At 57.4% G+C, this 22,116-nt stretch overlaps 2 protein-coding genes across 4 annotated transcripts in view; one reads left to right on the plus strand and one right to left on the minus strand.

Annotated features, from left to right (window-relative positions):
- AEBP1 (AE binding protein 1) overlaps window positions 1-12,384 on the plus strand; it is a 20,526-nt gene extending 8,142 nt beyond the window's left edge. Inside the window, exons 3-22 of one of the 2 annotated variants that reach the window (XM_006031173.3) lie at window positions 1,554-1,616; window positions 1,802-1,873; window positions 2,245-2,316; window positions 2,724-2,837; window positions 3,799-3,876; window positions 4,106-4,198; window positions 4,548-4,628; window positions 5,032-5,106; window positions 5,798-5,907; window positions 6,006-6,145; window positions 6,578-6,662; window positions 6,934-7,078; window positions 7,768-7,856; window positions 7,949-8,072; window positions 8,339-8,535; window positions 8,881-9,060; window positions 9,523-9,868; window positions 10,759-10,898; window positions 10,986-11,085; window positions 11,344-12,384. In XM_006031173.3, coding sequence (XP_006031235.1) covers window positions 1,554-1,616; window positions 1,802-1,873; window positions 2,245-2,316; window positions 2,724-2,837; window positions 3,799-3,876; window positions 4,106-4,198; window positions 4,548-4,628; window positions 5,032-5,106; window positions 5,798-5,907; window positions 6,006-6,145; window positions 6,578-6,662; window positions 6,934-7,078; window positions 7,768-7,856; window positions 7,949-8,072; window positions 8,339-8,535; window positions 8,881-9,060; window positions 9,523-9,868; window positions 10,759-10,898; window positions 10,986-11,085; window positions 11,344-11,903 — 2,864 coding nt within the window. In that variant the 3' untranslated portion in view covers window positions 11,904-12,384. The remainder of the gene's footprint in view (window positions 1-1,553; window positions 1,617-1,801; window positions 1,874-2,244; window positions 2,317-2,723; window positions 2,838-3,798; window positions 3,877-4,105; window positions 4,199-4,547; window positions 4,629-5,031; window positions 5,107-5,797; window positions 5,908-6,005; window positions 6,146-6,577; window positions 6,663-6,933; window positions 7,079-7,767; window positions 7,857-7,948; window positions 8,073-8,338; window positions 8,536-8,880; window positions 9,061-9,522; window positions 9,869-10,758; window positions 10,899-10,985; window positions 11,086-11,343) is intronic. The other variant, XM_006031174.3, reaches the window with a different exon arrangement.
- A 1,612-nt stretch (window positions 12,385-13,996) lies between these two features.
- POLD2 (DNA polymerase delta 2, accessory subunit) overlaps window positions 13,997-22,116 on the minus strand; it is an 8,783-nt gene continuing 663 nt past the window's right edge. Inside the window, exons 3-11 of one of the 2 annotated variants that reach the window (XM_006031172.3) lie at window positions 19,810-19,931; window positions 18,129-18,252; window positions 17,700-17,814; window positions 16,935-17,133; window positions 16,495-16,575; window positions 15,420-15,577; window positions 15,095-15,222; window positions 14,584-14,685; window positions 13,997-14,247 (exon numbers count right to left, since the gene is read on the minus strand). In XM_006031172.3, the coding sequence (XP_006031234.1) occupies window positions 14,090-14,247; window positions 14,584-14,685; window positions 15,095-15,222; window positions 15,420-15,577; window positions 16,495-16,575; window positions 16,935-17,133; window positions 17,700-17,814; window positions 18,129-18,252; window positions 19,810-19,931 (1,187 nt within the window). In that variant the 3' untranslated portion in view covers window positions 13,997-14,089. The remainder of the gene's footprint in view (window positions 14,248-14,583; window positions 14,686-15,094; window positions 15,223-15,419; window positions 15,578-16,494; window positions 16,576-16,934; window positions 17,134-17,699; window positions 17,815-18,128; window positions 18,253-19,809; window positions 19,932-22,116) is intronic. The other variant, XM_025212810.1, reaches the window with a different exon arrangement.

The following is a 22,116-nucleotide window of genomic DNA, read 5'->3' on the forward strand; positions in this document are numbered from 1 at the left end:
AAGCAAAATAGCCTTTATTCCCTATCAGTTGGATGGTCCGTCCAACTACAGAGCGGCAATATGTGCTTATTTCTTTGGACCATCCAGTTACAAGCTAAGGTGTAGATGCACACAGCTGGGCACTATGCATTTCTCTTACCTAGCAATGTATTACCACGTCAGTCCACTTTCCACTTGCCTTGACTGTCTGTCAGTCTTCCAAGTCTCTCAGGAAGTATACCTTAATTGAGGTATACTGATGAGAGAGTATTTCCAGTCACTTCTTAACCACTCAGCACATTGACACCTTTCAGGGTAGTTACCACATCTTTGGTACTTTGTCAAGCAATCTTAAGAGAGCAAACACTTTATAGCTGGCACTACTGACACAGTGATCTGAAGTGAAGGAACCTCTGGCAATGCATCTTTCTGGGTGGTTTTGTTTGCAGCACAGCCTGGCCGCGTGGTGGAAACTATTCCCCAACTACCCAAGCTCAGTTCGTTTTGCAGACGCTGCAGACGCTGCTTTGGAAATGATCTCACTTTCTTTTTGATTCCAATTGTAAAGGCTTTGGGGAGAGGTGAAGCTGGTAGACTTTCCATAATCTCAGCAAACGCCTGTTGGTTTAAGAGAAGCCAGTAGACAGTGATGCAGCAGGTTATAAATGTTAGCCCACATTCCTCTCCCTACCTTTCTTCATGGGTTGTACTATTAATTACCCATGACTTCAGGAACACCCAGCCCTCTGCTGACCTATCAAAAGCAGCCATTTTACCCAAATAGCATGACATTTTAACACTTTTTTCCCTCTCAGTAAGCCACTGACTTGTTCATTTCCCTTCCTTTTCATACTCCATCTCCTCAGTTCCCAGATGAGGCTCCTAGCCCTGTCACTGTTTTGTGTCTTTTCCCCTTATCCAATGTGAAGAAGAAACATGAGGCCTGGGAGGTCAAATACACCTGGCTGTACCCAGTACCTAGCTACATACCTGCTGCTGCTCAGGCTGAAGCAGAGAACACATGGAGCACCACAGCTGTTTAAAGGGACAGTACCCAGGTCCTAAACACAATACAGCATAGGTCTCAGCTGTGCAGTACCTAGCAGGCAGCCTCAGTAACACAGTACCTGTCCCAGACAGCTGGGCGGTCTGGGGGAAGTAGGTCAGTGGCCAAGACTCCTTCCATCATGAGAGAGAGAGCGACCATGGCTAGAGTGACAGAGGAGGGTGGCATGAGAGTCCCTTCTGTCTGCCCACTGGGTACTGGTACTGACCCCTCTGTGCTGCTGGCCCTGAGCCCTGCAAATGTCTGGAGATGCCATTTGCCTCCTGCTTGCCAGATGCCAGTCAACCCTTGGTGCTGACTCCCCCCACTCCCCATAAAGGCCGTATGTCTCTCTCCAGGGAGCAACCCCAGCCATACTCTGCAGCAGCACAAATCCTTGCAGAATCCAGTGACACTGTCCTTGTGGCAGCCTCAACATGGCCCCTGCCTGCCTGGCCCTGCTTTGCATCCTGGGCACAGGCTCCCTTACCTCAGCCTCAGCACCCTGAACTCTGGCCTTGTCTTCTAGATGAATTTCCGGAGGAGCCGACCGAGCCACCTGGCAGGGAGCAAGAGCCTGGAGGCCGCTGGGGTAAGAGCTCTGGCACCGCCCCACCTTTCTAGTTGCAAAGGGGCCAGAGCACCACAGCATGGGCACAGCTGAGACTGCTGGGAGCTGGCAGGGCAGGGCAATGCATGGGGGAGTGCAGGGGCCTTGTGTGGTGGGCAGCAGCATGGCTTTGGGGGCCCCTCTTAGCTTCCAGCTTCTGTCCCTAGATGACTATGGGGAGCCTCCAACTGAGCCATGGGAACCCGACCATGAGGACTGGAAGCCAGAGCCCTACCCCGGTGAGCACACGCTGGCTGCAGGGGGCCCAAGTTGGCTGCATGCTTTCTAGTCCCCTGGTGCCCTGTTCTCTTCCCTTTGCCTGCATCCCTGTGGACCATTGGTCCCTGGAGCCCTCATCCCTGGGACCTCCCCAGCCCACGGTTGCTCTCCATGCAGCTTGGATGGTGACAGCAGCCAAGCAGAGATCCTGCTGTCTGTCTGTCTGTCTGTCTGTCTGTCTGCAGTGACAAATGTGCTGCCCTCACTTGCCCACTGCTTTGCTCCAAGCCTAACTTAACACAGAGCAGCCCAGGCAGCCCTGATCCCATGTGGAGCTGGAGGCTGGTGCCCATGTAGGGTAGAGGGCATGACACTGTTTCTCTCCCAACAGAGGTACCAGAGGAGACAGAGCCACCCACACTGGACTACAATGATCAGATCGAGCAGGAGGATTACGAGGACTGTACGGGGCTTCCCTGCCTATGGGGGGACACCCATACCCCATGCCAAGGAGGCCCCTGCTTCCCTTGGCTCCCAGCTCATTCCCTGGCCCTGGTCCCAGGCATCACATGTTGCCTGGGGTACGGGGATAACTCCTTGGGGGTCCCGTGGTCTGGGCTGTGGGGAGGCACCCCCCTCATGCTGAGAGCCCCCTGCCTCTGTGGCTCTTGCTGACAGACTCGGCCAATTTGAACTCCCCCAAGAGTGCTGCTGCCATTGCCAAGTGTTCCTCTCTCCAGCCCTTTCCACCCACCCAGTCCCCTCCAGTCACTCCCTGCCACCAACCCCAAGAGAATATCCCCACCCTGCTGCGCCCCGGCTATGTCAGCTCCCAGCCTCTGGCAGTGACAACCCGATCTTCCCCCTCAGTCGAGTACAGGCGGCGCCATCAGAAACCCAAGAAGCCACCCAGCAGGAAGAAAACCGAAAGGATCTGGCCAGAGCCAGAGCCAGAGCCAGAGCCAGAGGTGGAGCCAAAGCCAAGTACGTGGGCAGGCAAGAAGGGTAGGGCTGAGGGAAGCAGGCTGTGAGGTCAAGGGGGTGCAGGGCAGAGAGTCCTGTGCCATGCTGCTTGGGTCCTAGTCTCTGAGGGATGTCATAGCAGAGTGCCCTTGCACAGTGGCTAACCTTGCTCCTACAAGGCCTCTGCTTCAGAGCCAAAGGGGTGTTTGGAGCAGCCCTCAGGTGCTGGGGCCAGGAGAGAGAGGAGGCATGTATGTTCCCGAAGTGGCCACAGGGCCCCCAGCGCTGTGGCACTTCATGCTCTGTAATGCCATGGATAAGATCGGTGAGTGGTTGAGAGCAGATGTAGATGGGTAAATGATGCCTAGGTAGACTGATGTGTATAGAGGTGGACAGATGGTGGGTGTCGGTGGGGACAGAGGGACAGATGGATGGACAGAGGAGATATATAGAAATGGATGAGGGTTGATAAAGTGGTGGGTCTGGGGACTGACAGATGGATAGAGATGATGGATATATAGGTGTGAATGGGAGTGGGTGAATGGACAGGTAAAGTCTAGGGGATAGATAGATAGATAGATAGATAGATAGATAGATAGATAGATAGATAGATGTGGGTGTGGGAATGCATGCGTGGATGGAAAGAGGAAAGTATAGGCATGGATGATAGATAGATGAATGTGTGTAGGGGTAGATGGTGGGCATTGCTGGATGGATGGATAAGGAAAGGGGACACATAAGGATGCAGAGATGGCTTCTTCTCTCCCGGCCTGTCCATGGCATAGTGAGGCAGGTGCCACCCTGGTGGGTAGGGCAGGGCTCTAGTGGGACTGTGGGAGGTTCTCTGATGGGGCTGCTGGCCACAGCCTGACCCTGGGGCTCTCTTATCCCAGCCTGAGCTGTTTGCTTGGGACACCAGTTCACCCATGGGGCAGCTGCCTCCCTCCCCGAGCCCACCAACCTGTCCCCTCTTGCTCTGCAGGGAAGCCAGTGGAGCCGCCCACGCCACCTGCGGAGACGGACTATGAGGAGGGGCTAGAGCGGCCAGACTATGATGACAGTGGGTATCAGCTGCTGTGGAGCATATCAGGCCTGGCTCAGTCAATGCAGGGGTCCCGGATGCTCCCTTCCTCCCAGAAGCAACAATGTGCTGTCCTGAGTGGGGGACATCCAGCACCCGTCTGAGCCTGCCTGGCTGCCCTATAGTGCTTTCAGTTAGGGTGGGGATCCCCTGGGGACAAAGTGGGTGCAAGGACACTGGACCCCAACTGGTTCTTCTCCCCCTGCAGTGGAGTACGGCCCACTCCCACCAAAGCCCAAGAAATACCCTGGCAAGGAGGATGAGGATGAGATGGAGACAGATGAGGAGAGACTCAAGCCACGTAAGGAGAGCTGGATGTCGCGGGGCAGGGTTTCAGACACCAAGAAGGAGCTGGCACACTGCGGGGGCACCAGAAATGGGGGAGATGGGGCTAGGCAGACTTAAGGAGCTAGACCCAGGTGTGACTTACTTGGTGGGGTCAGCCACGGGGTAGGGGGGACAGATGGAGACATCTGAGCCACTGGCTCTGGCTGGGCACTGCCAGTCACACATGGTGGCTGCCCTCAGCCTGGGCTCCAGCCCCGCAACTACACAAACATCCCCAGAGACACAAAAGAGGGAGCCTCTCCGGCAGTTGAACCTGGCACCAGACGGTCCCACCTCACCCTGCTCTATCCCTCCCACCCCAGGGAAGCCCAAGAAGGGCAGCAGCAGCAAGGAGGAGGAGGAGGAGGTGGACACCGGTGAGGACAAGACCAAGGACCGCAGAGGTGTGCACCGATCTCCTGCCCCTCTGGATTGGGCCCAGAACCAGACCCTGCCCCCACCAGCCACCCACACCCGTTACTCTGCCAGGTCCCAGCTGCAGGAGGGTGATTGTACTCAGAATGCCTTGCAGAGACTGAGCTCTGACTTGGCCACCTAAGCCAGGTGCCCTCCCAGCTTACTTTGAAGCCCTTGGTCAAGACCTCGGCTCCCCTGTGAAGCCCTCCCCTGCCTGGTTCTGCCAGCCCACCAGGGCTCAGCCCCCTGAGGGTTCAGAGGGTGAGACCCTGGCCCCTTCATCTGCCCTTTCCCATCCCCACTGCTCAGGGGCATGGGGCACTTTGCTCCCTGCCCTCCCTGTGGGATCCCTCTCCTCACCTCACCTTCCCTCTCTGTCACTGTACACAGGGAAACCAAAGAAGACAGGAGGGAAAAAGTGGGAGACAGATGAGGATGAATGGACTCCCCCAGAGGAGAAGACAAGTGAGTTGCCCCTCAAGGGCGAAGGTGAGGGCTGGGCAGAGAGTTGGGCCAGGGTGGATGTGAGACCCAAGCTCTGACTTTGCCACTCTCCTATCAGAGGGCATGGGCTCTCCTATCAGGGAGCATGAGGAGAGGGCATGGGCTCAAGGGAATGACATGGGTGTATCCAGGAGTGGAGGTGCCCTGAGCCTGGGGACCAAGGAGGGAAGGCAGGCAGAGCACGGGTAAGAGCTCCATGCTTCCTCCATGCTGTGGCACTGAATCAGTGGGACCTGGACAGCTCTTGAGTGTGTAATTTTATACGCTTGAAACTACTCCCACCCCAGTAGGGGGTGTGGTGACTGGGATCAGTATAGCTGGGTTACTGGGCCCAGTGTGGCTGGGAAACTGGGACCACTCAGGGGTCAAACTGGAACCAGTATAGCCAGGGAATTAGGACCTGCAAGGGGCAGTACTGGGACAAGTATGGCTGGAACTGGGGCTGTGGGTCAGAAGCCAGCAGTGGGGGAGGAGGCAGGAACTGGCTGCAGGGGGACCCAAGCCCTGGGAAAAGAGCCTTTACAGCCCAGCTGGCTCCCATACTCTGGCATCACACACGCCCCCCCCCCCAACTCCGCCTCCCTGGGCTCAGCTGGGTCCCTCTGGTCCTGTACACCTGGTGACAAGGGGCTGTGCTCTCCTCTGCCCCCAGAATGTCCCCCCATTGGGCTGGAGTCCCACCGCATTGAGGACGACCAGATGCTGGCCTCATCCATGCTGCGTCACGGCCTGAGTGCCCAGCGTGGGCGGCTCAACATGCAGGTAGCAGAACCCCCCTTCCCTGCCCCACCTTGAGCTGTGAGGGAGGCATCTCTCCCACCTGTGAGCTGAAGCTGCCCTCTCCCCTCTGCTGCCCCCAGGCCGGTGCCAACGAGGACGACTTCTTTGATGGGTCCTGGTGCGCAGAGGATGACAGCCGCATGCACTGGATCGAGGTGGACACCAGGAGAACCACCAAATTCACTGGAGTCATCACACAGGGCCGGGATTCCCTCATCCAGTGTGTATGGGGCAGGGTTGAAGTGTGAACTTGGGATGGAGCTGGAGCAGGGAGGAGGGATCCCCATATCCCTACACATGGCCTGGACCACAGTGTGGGATCTGGTCCAGCATGCACATCCCCAGTCCCTCAGGACCAAGGGAGTTGAAGCTTCCCAATATGGGACATTTGGGCCATAAACTGGGGTAGGGATGGGGTTACCGCCCTGGGGGAAGACAGCTGCATCCCTGTGGCATGTGGATGGGAGGCTGATTCAGATCCCCTACGGTCCCTAGTGCCTGTGCTTGGAGACATGGGTGAAACTCTTCTAACCCCCACACACACGGGGGGCCAGGGGATGTGTCTGCAGGGTGACTAGTAGAGCCCCCTGCTCTACCCGGCCACTCATCCGTGCTCCAGCCCCCCAGTGCCCAACACAGCCTGTCTCCACAGCGACGACTTTGTCACCACCTTCTACGTGGGCTTCAGCAACGACAGCCAGAACTGGGTGATGTACACCAATGGCTATGAGGAGATGGTACGTGCACAGCCACCTGGCTTCCCTCCAGCCTGGGAGACTTCCGTGGGCTGACTGGGAGTCATTGGGCCTGTGTTTGAGGCCCAAGTGCAGGGTTGGCACAGGGATTGGGACAGAGGTGAGGGGATCCCGTACCTGGGGAATGGGGGCTGTGAGTCATGCTTGGGGGCACTGGCAGAGTGATAATGAGATCTAGCCTGGCCTCTGCCTGCTCCCAGCCTGGCCCCATGTGTCCCAGTGCCATTGGTGAGATCCCATGTCTCTCCTGCAGTTGTTCCATGGTAATGTGGACAAGGACACACCAGTGTTGACCGAGTTCCCGGAGCCCATGGTGGCGCGCTTCATCCGTGTGTACCCCCAGACCTGGAATGGGAGCCTCTGCATGCGGCTGGAGGTGCTAGGCTGCCCCCTCTCCAGTAAGAGACTGCAGAGTCCAGTCCCCTGCCCACTCCTGCAGCTTTGAACAGGCCTGGCTGGTTTTACTCTATACCCTGCAGCAAAGGGCCCTAGGCAGCAATGACCCAAGCCTGGGGGCAAGGAGCTGCAGGAGGGTGGCTGGACCCACAGGGAGGGCAGAGGCCCCCAGTTGGCAGCTGGGGCTGGCATGGCCTGTAGGTTCCAAGACAGAATCCTTGGCAGTGTGCCAATCTGACCTCACCGGCAGGCACCAGCTCGGGAAGAGATCTGAGTCAGGGGTTTGGTGGGGTCCTCCACTGCCAATGCCAGGACCAGATGGCATCAGCTGGGTATCCCCAGTCCAGTACCCATGCAAGGATGTAGCTGGCAATGCCCCAGACTGGCTGAGAGTCCCTGCTCATGCCACATATCCTGGTATGAGTGGGCAGGGGAGATGGGAGATGGCCCAGTGCCCTTGCTGTCTTTGGCTCTCAACTTTCAGGGCCTGGAGGGTCTAAGAGAGGGGAGACAAACTCAGCTCCTCCCTGGGCAAAGAGAAAGGAGGAGACTGGGCCATGCCAGGAAAGAAGTGGGGGCACTGGCCGGGCTGCAGGGAGTGAGGGGCACTGGCCAAGGGTGGGCACCAGGGCTTGGGTAAAGGGAGGCCAGGGCCTGTAGCCAGGCATGTCTGATCTCTGCCCCACCCCAGCCATCAGCACCTACTACACCCAGCAGAATGAGGTGACCTCCACTGACAACCTGGACTTCCGCCACCACAGCTACAAGGACATGAGGCAGGTGAGCCCAGGTTACAGCGTGGTCTTTCCCCGCCCCACCACAACTTCTCCCCAGTCAGCCTGGGTGACCCCCACTCCGTTCCCCCGCTGCAGCTCATGAAGGTGGTGAATGAAGAGTGCCCCACCATCACGCGCATCTACAACATTGGCAAGAGCTCCCGCGGCCTGAAGATCTACGCCATGGAGATCTCCGACAACCCCGGGGAACATGAGCTCGGTGAGCAGGCAGTGCTGGGGCTGGGGCCAGCACTGTCCCTGGCACCACAGTGATGGGGAGAAGCACCCCAAGGTGCCCAATGCCTAGCATGTAGTTCAGGGCAGTGCAGGGACCCCCACCCAAAGCATATCCCTGACCCCTGTGCCCAGCTTTTGGGGGTCCCAGTGCACCAGGCTCTCTAGGGCAGCCCCTGAACCTCCTAGAGTCTTGGCAGGGGCAGGGGCAGGGGCAGGTACCCATGGCTGCCCTTGTGTCTCCACTTTCAGGGGAGCCCGAGTTCCGCTACACAGCGGGCATCCATGGCAATGAAGTGCTGGGGCGGGAGCTGCTGCTGCTGCTGATGCAGTTCCTGTGCAAGGAGTACAAGGACGGGAACCCTCGTGTGCGCAACCTGGTGTCTGAGACTCGCATCCACCTCGTGCCCTCCCTCAATCCTGATGGCTATGAGATTGCCAGCCAAGCGGTAATGACCCTCAAGCTGCTGGCCTGGGGCTGCCATGGGGATGGGGCCATCCCAGCAATCAGGCATGTGGGGTGGGGCCTGCTGGCAGCTGTTGAGGGTTGTTCTCCAGGGCAAGGGAGTTCATCTGGGGTCTTGCAGGCAGCCAGGGCCAAAGGAGGGTCCTGGCAGGCTCTGATCTGCTAGGAATAGAAAGCCCCATGGTGGCTGAATTGATTGGTGGGTCCATGGGTGGCCAGGCTGTGGGGTCTGGGTGGCTTGGAGCAAGGGAATATGGGGAGAGTATGGAGACATTGGGGACTGTGCCAGCATGTGCCACTGACCCAGTGGCACCCATTCTCCCCACAGGGCTCAGAGCTGGGAAACTGGGCACTGGGCCTCTGGAGTGAGGAAGGCTATGACCTCTTTGAGAACTTCCCCGACCTCAACACAGCGCTGTGGGCGGCTGAGGAGAGGAAGCTGGTGCCCCACAAGTTCTCCAACCACCACATCCCCATCCCTGAGCACTACCTGGCTGAGGATGCCCACGTGAGTGAGCCCTGGGGTACAGCACAGGGCTCTGCTATGGGTGGGGCTGCCAGAAATCCCAGGAGGGTGGGAAAGTGGGAACATTCCTGGGAACCTGGTAGGGTCTTATAGTTTCATAGTTTCATAGTTTCAGGGTCGGAAGGGACCTAATAGATCTTCTAGCCCGACCCCCCGCCAGGGCGGGAGAACAACCCAAAAAAAAAAACAAAAAAAAAAACCACTCACCCTAAAAACAAAAACGGGACTCAAATGAGTCCAGCCAGGTAAGTATCCAGCCTCTTCTTAAAGATCCCCAGGGTAGGGGCCAGCACCACCTCCCTTGGAAGTTGGTTCCAGCTCCTAGCCGCCCTAACTGTGAAGTAGTCTGATTGTGGCTGTGAGGTGGGCAGAGGTGTGGGCACTGGAGGGGCACTGTGCACTTGGACATGATCTCAGCCCCCAGTTCCATGCCTGTCTCCCCAGGTGGCAGTGGAGATCCGTGCCATCCTGGCCTGGATGGACAAGATCCCCTTTGTGCTGGGGGCCAATCTCCATGGTGGGGAGAAGCTGGTGTCATACCCCTACGACATGGCACGACCCGCTTCGGAGAACGCAGCGGTGCCTGCCCGCCCACCTGATGACGACTATGAGGAGGAGAACTTGGAGGCCACAGAAACGCCTGACCACGCTATCTTCCGCTGGCTTGCCATCTCCTACGCCTCGGCTCACCTCACCATGACCGAGACCTTCCGTGGGGGCTGCCACACCCAGGACATGACCAATGGCATGGGCATCGTCAGTGGTGCCAAGTGGCATCCCAGGACTGGCAGTGAGTGTGGGGTGGGGTGGAGAGTGACAAGTGGGTAGTGCCAGGAACAATGCATAGACAGTGTTCCCCAAGCCACAAATGGCAGTGGGGAATGGAGCCTCTGGGCTTTAGTTGCCCGCCCTACTCCCAGAGAGCACTGACAGATGGGCCTGCAGCCCCAGGGCAGTGCTGGGCTCCTTGATGTGGCCTGAGCAGTTCTGGGGGACTGTCCTTTCCCCAACCCCCTGCATTCTCATCCTTGCCTCCCATCACGATCAGCTTCTGGGTGCACTGGGTGTTGGCTGCAGCCCAGGCTGAGGATGGTGACCAGACTGTGTTTGTGCCCCTGCTGGGACTTCAAGCTGGAGGGTCCTGGCTAGAGGGTCTTGCCCCTCTACTCATGGTCAGCCCGATGCTGCACTGGGGATCAGGAAGGAATTTGATCCCCCTGGTCAGCTTGGCGCAGACTTGTGGGGAAGGTTTGCCTTCCTCGGTAGCAGGAGACACAGCCTCCCTCTGGAATCTCTTGAGCATATATTAACGTTTACAGCAGCAAGATGTTGTCCACTGTGGTCCCCCTGCTTTCCCTATGGCAGGGTTGGGTGAGATGTCTGGTGTTTTGTCAGGGTTGACAGTAGTTTTACAAAGAGTTTAGATGATGGATATGTCTGGCATGGTTTGGACAGGAATGATTCTGCCTCAGGCAGGGAGTTGGACTACATGTGACCTCTGGAGATCCCTTGCAGCCCCACCTCTCCATGATTCTCCTGGCTACATGCCCATGACCCAGCCCCCAGCCATCTGGAGCAGCGGGGTGCTGGTTGCCAGGCAGGGGAGCCCACTCCAGGGGCACAATCCCCACCAGCTGACTCAAAGGCAGCCCCCCGACCCCAGCATCTCTGCTCCTGCAGGCATGAACGATTTCAGCTATCTGCACACCAACTGCCTGGAGCTCTCCATCTACCTGGGCTGCGACAAGTTCCCCCATGAGAGTGAGCTGCAGCAGGAGTGGGAGAACAACAAGGAGTCACTGCTCACCTTCATGGAGCAGGTAAGGCCTGGCCCAGCATGGGCCAAGGGTGGTGGGGGTGTACAATGGAGGGTCACATCCCCAGGCTCATGCTGCTTCCCCCGGCAGGTGCATCGCGGCATCAAGGGAGTAGTGACAGACCAGCAGGGTGACCCCATTGCCAACGCCACCATCGTTGTGGGAGGCATCAAACATCACGTGAAGACAGGTAGGGTCCAGGCCTGGGTGCTGTCAGGGGCCCTACCTCACCCCTCCCCCTCCACTCAGCTCTGGACCCTCTCCTACCTAGCAGTGGGGCCCCTGGACTCATGTCCTGTCGTACCCATGGTGGGCAGGATCCCCTGTCCTAGGGAGAGGGCAGAGCCCCCTGTACAGGCCAAGACACAACAGTGGGGTGAATTGGGGAAGTCTCCATGGGCCCTCTCCCCCTCCTGAGACCCACCCCCGACCTCCCATGTCCCTCCAGCCGCTGGTGGGGATTACTGGCGCATCCTGAACCCAGGCGAGTACCGTGTCCTGGCCCGGGCTGAGGGCTACAACCCGAGCACCAAGACCTGCAGCGTGTACTACGACATCGGGGCCACACAGTGCAACTTTGTGTTGGCACGTTCCAACTGGAAGCGCATCCGTGAGATCATGGCCATGAACGGGAACCGGCCCATCCGGCGCATCATGCCTGGGCAGCCCATGACACCACGAGAGCACATGCGGCTGCGGCTGCGGCTGCGGCACCGCATGCGGCTCCGGCAACAGATGCGGAACCGCCGGCTCAATGCCACCACAGCTGCCCCCACCGAGCCGCCCCCAGCCACCACGGTACTGCCGATTCCCTTCAGCAGCACCACCTTTGCTCCCTGGAGCCAGGAGCCACCCACAGCTGCCACATGGGAGATGGAGACCTACACGGAGACAATGACAGAAGTGGTAACAGAGCTAGAGACTGAGGCCAAAGCCTGGGAGGCAGGCACGGGCACGCCGCAACCCCTCACCACCGCTGAGACCTACACCGTCAACTTTGGCGATTAGGGCGCAGGGGGAAGCTTCTCACGCCGCTGCTGAAAAGCCCATCACAGATGCAGGCAGCCAGCCCTGGCTCTCCCTGGCTGCCACTTTCTCAGCTGCTGGCATTGTTGTTTGCTTGTAGAGCCCTCCTAGAGATGTATCGCCCACAGCAGCCCCCTCTCACCACGCTGCTTTCTAGGCATATGGGATCAAACCTGGGGAGCTGGGGAGCTCCCCCCACTGGGCTTCGACCAATGTGATCTCCCAGTCCTAGAGACCAGGCATCCCCCACCTCCCATGGGTGAAGCAGGCTGGGGCCCCCTTCTCCCCTCCACCTGTTCCGGGTTCAGTCCAATGAGCCATGAGGCTGCCTGCGCAGGGGTGGGAGTGGGGGCTGCATTAGCAGAGCTGGCCCCCTCTGCGGGGCAGGGCCCGGGAGGCAGGGGCAGCGCGGGGTCCTCCCCACTCGTCTTGTTGTTATACAAATAAATCAAGCTACGTTGTTTATGTGCCGCTTGCGTCCTCTCTCCTACCAAATGGGGCCCCTCGCTACCTCTGGGAGGAAACTGGACTGCCAGGGAACACGGCCAGTCTCATAGATTTCAGACATTAGAGCTGGAAGGGACCTCAGATCATTGAGTCCAGCCCCTGCCCAAGGGGCAGGAAGTCAGCTGGGGTCATAGGATCCCAGCAAGATAAGCATCCAAATGTGTCTTGAAGGCGTTCAAAGTGCGTGCTTGAACCACCTCTGATGGCAGGCTATTCCAGACCTTGGGGGCTCGGACAGTAAAGAAATTCTTCCTTATGTCCAGCCTGAAACTGTCTTGCCGGAGTTTATAACCGTTCAACCTTGTCATCCCTTGGGGCACTCTGGTGAACAATCGTTCCCCCAGATCCTCGTGAACACCCCTGATAAACTTATAGGTGGCCACCAGATCACCCCTGAGCCTGCGCTTTTCCAGGCTAGAGCCCCATAGCTCTCAGCCTGTCGTCATAAAGTGTTTTCCTGACCTCTGATCATGCGCATGGCTCTTTGGACTCTCTCAAGCTTCTCCACATCCTTTTTGAATTGTGGAGCCCAAAACTGGACCCAGTACTCCAGCTGCGGCCTCACCAAGGCTGAGTACAATGGGAGAATGACGTCCCAGGATTTGCTTGAGAAGCATCTATGGATGCAAGCCAGCGTTTTGCTCACTTACTAGCCACAGCATCACATTGAAGGCTCATGTTCATCTTGTGGTCAATCATGACCCACAAGTCCTTTTCATTCGTAGTGCTAGCCAGCATACCACTGCTGAGCCTATAAGGATGCTGCAGGTTTTTCCTCCCAAGGTGGAGAACCTTGCTTTTTTCGGTGTTAAACACCATCAGGTTCTCATCCACCCATTTCCTGAGCCTGTCAAGGTCAGCCTGGATCGCCCTCCTGTCCTCAGGTGTGGATGCTTTGCCCCAGAGTTTGGTATCATTGGCGAACTTGGCCAGTCCGCTTCTGACTCCAATGTCCACATCATTAATGAAGATGTTGAACAACAGAGCCTGGCTGGTGGGGCTGGGATCTGGGTCCCATAGGAGTGAAGCTGGATTCCCATGGCCCTAGGTCCTCACCAGCATGGCATGTTAGAGCCCCAGCTTCCCCCCTTGGCCCAAAGCCAGCCCAGGTCAGGAGGACTAGCTGGGGCAGAGAGGGACAGATATACCCCATGGACATTATAGTCATTTTTGGGATCAGGAAGAAATTTATTCCCTGGTCAGACTGGTTTGGACCAGAGAGGTGAGGTTACCTTCCTGTGTAGCAGAGAGCAGGGCCTCTAGCTGGGATTTCTCGAGCGTATATTAACAACCTTTTTATGGAAGCAGGACGCTGGCCGCTATGGTTCCCCTGCTTTCGCTGTGGCAAGTCAGAGCATTGTCTTGTGCTGTGTCAGGGTTGACAGTCATTGTACAAAGAGATGAGATAATGGATTTGTCTGGGTTGGTTTGGATAGAGATGATACTGCCTCAGGCAAAGGGCTGGACTATGTAACCTCTAGAGGTCCCTTCCAGTCCTACTTCTCTATTCCTACAACATGGGCAGCCAGCACCATCCCCATTCAGCTCAGAGATCAGGACACATGTGGGCCAGAGGTCAGTCCCTACCCCTCCCTGCATAGCTACAGGCTGCAGGAGGGACTAGGAGGCTTTAATTAAGGTCCATTAGCGGTGGAACCCGTTCAATGCCCAATCTCCATGTCACCCTCATCCTCATCAGCGCTGAAGCCAGAGAAGCTGACGGGCTGGCAGCTGAGGTCACACAGGTTGATGAGGCAGGCAGTCTGAGTTGCACTGAAGTCTGGAACCGTCACCAGCAGCACTTGCTGCCCATCTCTTCCTGCGAGGCATCGGGGGCAAGAGATTAACTGAGCAGCTTTATGGGGCACCGACTGGAGCTGAACTCCACCACAACCCCCTCCCCTGGGTATGAAGGGCAGTGCTACACTCTACAGCAAGGCAAGGGACACAGTGACAGCTGGGGGAAATCAGCAGCATGGCTCTGCAGCAGCCCCATGGTCACTTTTCAATGTGATTTCTTCTGCCTGGGACAAGCACCTGCCTCTACACACAGGGAAGGAGACCTGAGCACCTAGACAGCTCATACCCAGCCAGAGCCCTCTCCACCAGGCCCTCCCCCTGTCCCCACCCCTGGCCAGGGGCCTTCAAGTCTCACCTTTGAGCAGCTTGGAACTGAAGAGCGGCGCGTTCCCGCAGAAATAGACGTGAGGGCAGTCGGTGAAGATGAAGGGGTCTGACTTGTAGAAGGGGAAGCAGCCTGCGAGGCCAGGAGAGGGCTTGGAGCCAGGAACATGCCCTGTTCCCCACCACCCAAGTATGCCCCATGTGCCCTTCACAGGCCCACATCCAGTGGTACGACAGCAGAGGGGCAAGGAGTCGTGCTGTCATGAGACCCCTCTGGAGCCCAGTGAGGCGTGGGTGCATGCACAAAGCTGTCCTGGCTTTCCTGTGCCAGTGAGCAGGGCTGAGTCTGAAACTCGGAGGCTGAGCCACTCCTGTGGCAACCACCCTGCCACACGACAGTCCTCAGGGTGGGGTACACAGCCTGCCAGCAGCCACCACAGCCCCACAAAGGCAGGGATGTGTAGCCCTGGTAGCTCCTGCCTGATCCAGCCCTACATGGAGATGCCCCAAGGCAAGCCCCAGAGGGCTCCTTCCCCACCTACCAAGAGTGTCTGGCGCTGTGGGGCTGATATGTCCCACACACAGTGTCCACTCGAGGATCTCCATGTAGTCGTCCATACTGCTGTACTTGAAGATGTCGCTGATGTTCTGGCCGGATGTCCCCAGAAACCTAGAGCGAGAGTCAGGAGGAAACCAGGTCGCTCGCAGCCCCTCTGCACCTACCAGGTACCCATCCTGTTCTGCCTGGCCCTACCCAGCCCAGCCTTGACCTGCCCAGGGACAGCCCCTCACCAGACCAAGCTCTTTCCCGAACCCCTGGCAGGGATCTCACTGGCTTCCCTCCACCCTGCAGTTGACAGGGATTACCTGACCCCGTCGATCTCAGCCTGGTAGGGGTTGGTGACCAGCTGCAGGGTAGAGTAGGTGCTGGCCAGGGGCAGCATGCAGCGATGCAGCGGCTGCTGGGGCAGTGTGTAGTTAGTTGGGTCAAACTCGCCAGGCATCACGTCCACGGGCACAGATGTCTGCAAGCAGAGAAGAGGCAGAGCTGTGTCATGGTGTTAACATGCTCAGGGCACGTTTGGGTCCCAGTGTGAAAACAAAGTTAAAATTCCCCTTAAACAAAAGCCCCAAAAAGCTTCAGTTTGTGGGGTGGGTGGAAGCTGAAAGGGAATTGATTTTTTGTTGTTCTATTTATTCTATTTATTGCTTCCCAACACGCTGCCTCAGCGACTGATGGGTTCGATTACTGCAGCTACCCCAGTGGAAATCACCAGCACGTGACACATGGAACCTAGTGTAAAGCTGTTTCATTGCAGTGGAGGGACTCTTGGAGAACAGGAGACTGGTCCAGGTGCCCCGAAGGACATTAAAGACCAGGTAAAACATCCCAGCGATGCTGTGTCAGGAGCAGAAAGGTGACACGTATGGTGTCCAGTGTGTCTGTGCAGAGGGGTCAAGAGAGAAACAGAGGCAAAGGGGAGCCCCCACAATACAGCTCTAAAGGGGCCTTCAAAGGAAATTCAAAGGGAAAAATCCTGGAATGAAAAGTGTTTCTGTTAAAAACTGCTCCCCCCTGTGGAAACTTTGGTCGAAGCACTTTCTCTTGAAAAATACTGTTTGTGTGTTGATGAAGCCAGCATCAATTCAGTGAAAAAACACATATGAGGAAAAGTTTTTGATCAGTGTTACTGGTCAGGAGTGATGGTTCCCACCCCCATCCCTCCCTACGCCCTTCTCCCCTCCTCTACTGCACAAACAGGCCTCCTTTGCCCAGCACCCCTGCCCTCCAGGGGCACTGAGCCCTTGCCACCCCTTAGCCCTGGCTCCTGCTCTAGGGAGGACTGATTCCTTCCAGCCCCTTCCCACCACCTTCACACAAGGAGACCTGGCCCCATCTCCATGGCCAGCCAAGCTCTCCCAGCTGCCTGCCCCAACTCACACAGAGCTGCAGCAAGATCTCATCCAGCATCTTCACAGCCTCCACGCTGGCCGCCTGCGTCTTCTTGGTGAGGTACTTTGCCTACAAGGGAGAGCAAAGAGCACTGTGAGTGAGGAAACTGCCCCAGAGAGTGCATGTGCCAGGGGAGCAAGGAGCAGACCTCTTGGAAGGCTCCCTCCAGTCTAGGCTGTAGCCATGCGAGGGGACAGTGTGTACCTCAGTGGCTTCCCAATCTCACTGCTTATGCATCACCTGCCCTCTAACCTTGCCTCGGGGCCTCCAGAGTACGACACAGGACATGGGAGACATCCAAAAGCCACAGCATCCGCCTGCCCTCAGCACACAGGACAGCGCCAAGCCCACATCCCCCCAGGCTGCCTTCACAGCTTGCCTCGCCCAACTGATTCTCCCACAGCCAGAGGCCAGTGCCCGGCCCATACCTTGTTGATGGTGTCCCTGCTCTGGGTGCTCTGGCTGAGCAAGTTGCCGGCGAGGATGACGCGGGTGATCTGGGCTGCACTGCTCTGCTCACCCTCAGCCCCCAGCTGCCCCGTGACCACATCCACCAGCAGCTGCATGCTCAGGAGGCTTTCGCCACTCCCACTGCCCAGCCCCAGGCCTGACACCAGCAGGACAAAGCTGGGGAAGGGGATGAAAGGCGGGCTGTGAGTGCTGCGCCCCATGAGCACCAACCCCTCAGGCACATGGTGCACTGCACCCCATGATTGACTCTGCAAGGGGACCAGAGAGAAACCTCCAGCTGCCATTTCAGGGTAAGGCAGGAAAGGAAGGAGGGGGAAGCTATCAGCCACTCAGCCCAGCTGGGGGACAGCCTGGGTCAGCCCCCAGTGGTGCCACAAGCTGCCATGTTGTGGCACACCAAGTCTGCAAAAGCTGCCAGCATCATTCCTAGCAACGGGCATCTTGGAGGGTAGAGGGCAAGGCCCCATCTACACTGACTGTTCACCAGCACAGGTTTATTTCAACCCACAGCGTTTCCTTCCTGCCTTGGCTTGGAGGTATGCAGGCCTGTTCCTTAAGGGCATGTTGGGCCCATATGTCTCTATAGAGGCAGTGAGCCACCAGCACCCCCCATACAGCCCCTGCTTCAAGGCACAAATCCAACCAAGCTCCAGGAAGAGGAAAAGGCTGGAGACAGCCCCAGCCCTCCCTGCCCACAGGGTGTCCGGAGTGAGGAGGCTCACTGGTTGGTGCTGGGCCCACGCATGGGCAGCTGCCGGGGCAGGTCAGCAAAGCAGTGGTCTTCCACCAGGAACTTGCCGTTGTCCTTCTCTGAGCCGTAGATGGCGAGGATGGTACCTGCGAGGCACAGCCCCAGAAAGAAGACATTGTTATGCTGGTACCTGCCCCATAACGGTGCCCTCTGCTTCCCTTGGCCTGCCCGGATCACTGCCAAGTGCTCTGCTCTCATAGGAGCACTAAATATAAGCAATGGCACTCTCCCTCCTCATGCTACCAATTGCCCAATGCCTGCACAGCTCCAAGGGTTGTGCTGACTCAGCCAGGGCAGCCAGTGCTAGCCTATCCCCAACATGCACCAACTGCCCTGGCCCCAAGCTACTGGGACCTTGTTGCAAAAGCACCCTCGTCTCCCACACCACAGCCACCCGTACCTGTCACCAGCTTCTGAACATCAATGGTTCCCTCCAGCTTGATCCGTTGCAGCTCATCTTCCAAGATGAGCTCGTCCGACTGATGGATGTACTTGGTGCGAGGTGGCTGGGGCAAAAGGTTGTGCTGCAGAGACAGGGCAGGTGTCAGTTAGAGTGTGGAACTGTCCAAGGCTGCCTTTCTTCCCACACTGCCCCAGAGCTTCCAGGGCGAGGCGCACATGGCTGGACAGAGACATCTGACGAGCCCCCTGGGGCCTGCATTTGTAGCTGCCTGCTCTATGCAACCACCCTCTCTTCCAATGGTGCAGTTTTGCATGAGAGGGGCTTTCCTGGGCCTTTGCTCCCCACGGTTCCTCCCCTCAGTTGTTTTTCCCTCACTGTTCCCTGCGGTGCAGAGAACGTGCAAACATGACTTGGCTCCCTACCCCCAGAGGAAGTTACTCATCTGCTCAGCATCCCCCCTAGCCCCTCCCCCACCAGCAATCTTTTACTGGACACTCCCTGCAAATGTGCTTGCAATTATTGCCCAGGCAAGAGCGTGGCTCTGTTTGAATGGGGCCTGGCTGAGACAGTGCTAATTTTATTCCCTCGCAATTCTCGCCTTGCTCAGACCTGGCTTCCCCAGGAGGCTGAGGAAGAGACTGGGTTATTTTAAAGGAGCTAGCACTATCCACAGGTTGATGAACCCAGCGCATTCTGGGCGTTTGGTCTGTGATTGGACACCAGATGCACAGCACGGATTTAATGCACCAAGGGAGTTCACTGGTCTATGGGACAGCATCCCAGGACTATCCTCCCATAGCAGGCATCTGCTGGCAGCCCGGTGCTGACTGTTTGGTGAGTCCATCAAAGGTGTAAGGATTTAAAAGGCACACAGACCCCAGTCATATCCCCACAGGGCTCTACAAGTGGGTGGACAAGGCCCAGAGGAGGCCCAGACCTCGCTAGGATGCCAGGTAAGACACACATGTGTAGATCTGTTGGTGGTGTAATAACCTTTCCCCCAGCTGAACTAAGTCCTATGGCTAAAGAGCCACTGAAGGAATGCAGCTTGAGGATATTGAATACAACCAGTCACAAGCACCTGACGGGAAAGGAGCCAATTCCAGTCAGAGGAAAAGCAAGGGGTGCACAGGTCTGTTATGAGAGGGAGGCCTACGAGATCCCAGCACAGCTGGCACAGGGCCCTCAGAGACACCAGGTCAGACAGAGTCAGCCTCAACAACACACTTAGGAGCATGTGCAAAGGGTCAAAGACTCTAAAAAAAGGGACTCCTGGGGTAAGAGGTCCCCTCTGTACCCTGACAGAATGTGTAACTTGACACTTGTGTCCTTGTTTAAAGCATTTCCCTCTGTGCTGCTAAACAAACAGGCTAATTGAGCCCCAGGTCCTCTGTTCTCTTTGGACCAGTGGGAACAGGGCATTAGGGTGGTAGCAGCCAGTGCAGAGCTTTCAGAGAGAGAAGGGGGATGTGTCCAGATTCCCTGAATGAGGGGACAAATCCAGAGCAGCTCTGAATGCATTCTGCTCCTCCCTGTCCCCTGTGCTAAGAGCAGACAGGAGATAAGGCGCTTGAGAAGCTGAGAACTCAATGGAATGTTTCTCAGAAACATGCTTCTGGGCCATGCTGGTGCCAGTCATACCTCTGAATACCCTCCGGCAATGCCACCCAGCCATTACCTCCTCACTGATCTCTCGCAGGATGGAGGGCTGCAGCTGCATGGACTTGAAGAGAGTTCCCACCACACAGCACTTCTCCCCAGCTTGCAGCTCACACAGCTTCCTCATGGCGATGCCGCTGCCTGTGAGGGGGAAAGGAAGAGACAACTCAACCTCTCAGCACCATTTGGTTACCTGAGGGACAAGAACGTGGTAATGGCAGCCCTGGAGGAGACAACCCCAGCCAGGGGGTCAGTGACATCTCCAGGGAAAAGAACCCAAAATGCCAAGGGGAGCCATGAGGCGCTGCAGGAAATGGACCGCGGCAGAACAGGCTGGCAGCAGCTGAACAGGACAAGGAGAGCCAAGCTACCAGCAAGCTCTGATCTGCAGCAGCTGCCTCCCCAGGATGTGCCAGGACCCACTCGACTACGGCAATACTTCTCACGGGCTTGGGAAGGGGACCCTCAGGCCAACACGGCTTACTCTGCCTCAAAACCCCGGAGAGATCTTAGCCCAAACAGGCAGCATCTCCCACTGCCCAGATTCCCCACCTGCTCCATGGGCTCTGTTGAGTTTTCATCTCCTTATGAAGAGCCTCTGATGACATCTGGGAAAGGCCCAGAGCACCCAGGTCCCCAAAGAGAGGGCGCAGCAGGCAGGAAGCCCTGAAGGGCAGACCTGCAATACTGAGCTAGTAAAGCCGACAAGCCAAGAGAGCTGGGAGGTAGCAGGGCAGCCAGCTGGGATGTGCCAGAAGCAAAATGTCTTTTCACCTGTGCTCCTTGTTGGGAGGGGGGCCCCGTGTGCTCCTTCGAGCCACCCTGGAGCGAGCGCCTGCTCCAGTGCATCCCAGGGCAGAGAGCTGCCCCATCCCAGCCCTGGGCACAAACGCCTCAGCCATATACAGTCTAGTCTGCAGGAGTTAGGGGGATCAGCCCCCAGTGCACCTCACCTGGGGATGCCCCTGTCCCTAGGGCCTGTCAGACAGAGCTGGGTGCCCCAGAGCTGGGCCGGGGACAGGATATAATTATTGCAACAGGCCCTTCTGGCCTGGGAAACTATGGATTTACAGGCTCTTCCCTGTCAGAGGAGATGGTGCCCTCTCGTGACAGCCAAGGGCACTGCACCAGACAGAGGTGAAGGCACCGGCATTTGGATTCATGCCCATTAAAAGCTGACTCCCCCCAGACAGGATCTCTGGGCAGACCTCAACACAGTAGCCTGACAAAAGACACAGGTTGATCTTGGGAGGCTGCTGCTTCCCTGCACCCCTAAAGGCTGTCGCTGGTTCAGATGGCACTGGCCAGGCTGGAAGACATGGTCCCTGGCACCGGACAGCCATCTCAGCAGGGAAGCCAGAGAGGGAGATTCCCCTAACTATAGAGGCCTGCCCAGAGGCTCCCAGATCACAGGCTATTTGTCCCCTGCCCATACAGCCCCGTGACAAGAAAGGGGGAAACGTCGCTGACAGAGGTACTAAGGTCAGAAGGGAACATTAATGACCAGGCTTAGAGCCGGGGATTCCTGTGAGCTCAGATCCTCACATCAGCATCTGCCCCCAGGAGATGGGAATTGTTGGAAAACCACCACACATTACACAGCAAAGAACCGGCGGCAACAGCATCACCCTGAAGGCATCATCCAGCCTGTGCCTTATAAGACTCCTATACCACCTCACTTAGCCTACAGCAGCAGGACACAGGGCTGCAATGAGAAAGGTGAAGCTAAACCCCCAAGGGAGGAGGAAACCACAGAGGCCATGACATTCTCGGCTGATGTTTACCCCAGTCTCATAGCTACAAGGGAGCCGCAGCGTGGCCTGAACAAGGCTCCGGTGTCAGGCAATGAGCCGTTGATCTTCAGCTCCTGGGTCTGGTGTCAGCTCAGGAGTTGCTTCATACGGCGTAACAGAGAATAGGTACCAGCTGCACCTGCAGCTATGAGGTGTTCTCATGGAAACCTGCCTTTGAGAGGCTCCCTGTGATGAGACTCCACGCGCTTTGCCAGGGCCTGACCCACATCTGCTATTCCATCGCTCCCGAGTGCCCGTCTTGGACTTGAATGGCACCTTTGTGACCACAACAAACCCAGGCTTGTGTCCCTGCCGCGGACCAGAGCAGAGTCAGTGCCTGGCAGCTGCAGGCATCTCCCCACAGCGCTGATGGCGGGGCAGCCCCAGCCTCTGGGGTCCCTGGCACGGAAGAAGCCTGGGCCGGGCAGGAATTCGGCTGGCAGCGCATCGCCTGGAGAATGCCAAGATCCCCGAGGGGCTCAGTTGCCTTTCTGCGGGCTTGAAAGACGGGAGAGGTCTTCAGCCCTTCAGCA

Source organism: Alligator sinensis, unplaced genomic scaffold (assembly GCF_000455745.1).
Source record: "Alligator sinensis unplaced genomic scaffold, ASM45574v1 scaffold453_1, whole genome shotgun sequence".
In the NCBI taxonomy this organism is placed as follows: Eukaryota; Metazoa; Chordata; order Crocodylia; family Alligatoridae; genus Alligator; species Alligator sinensis.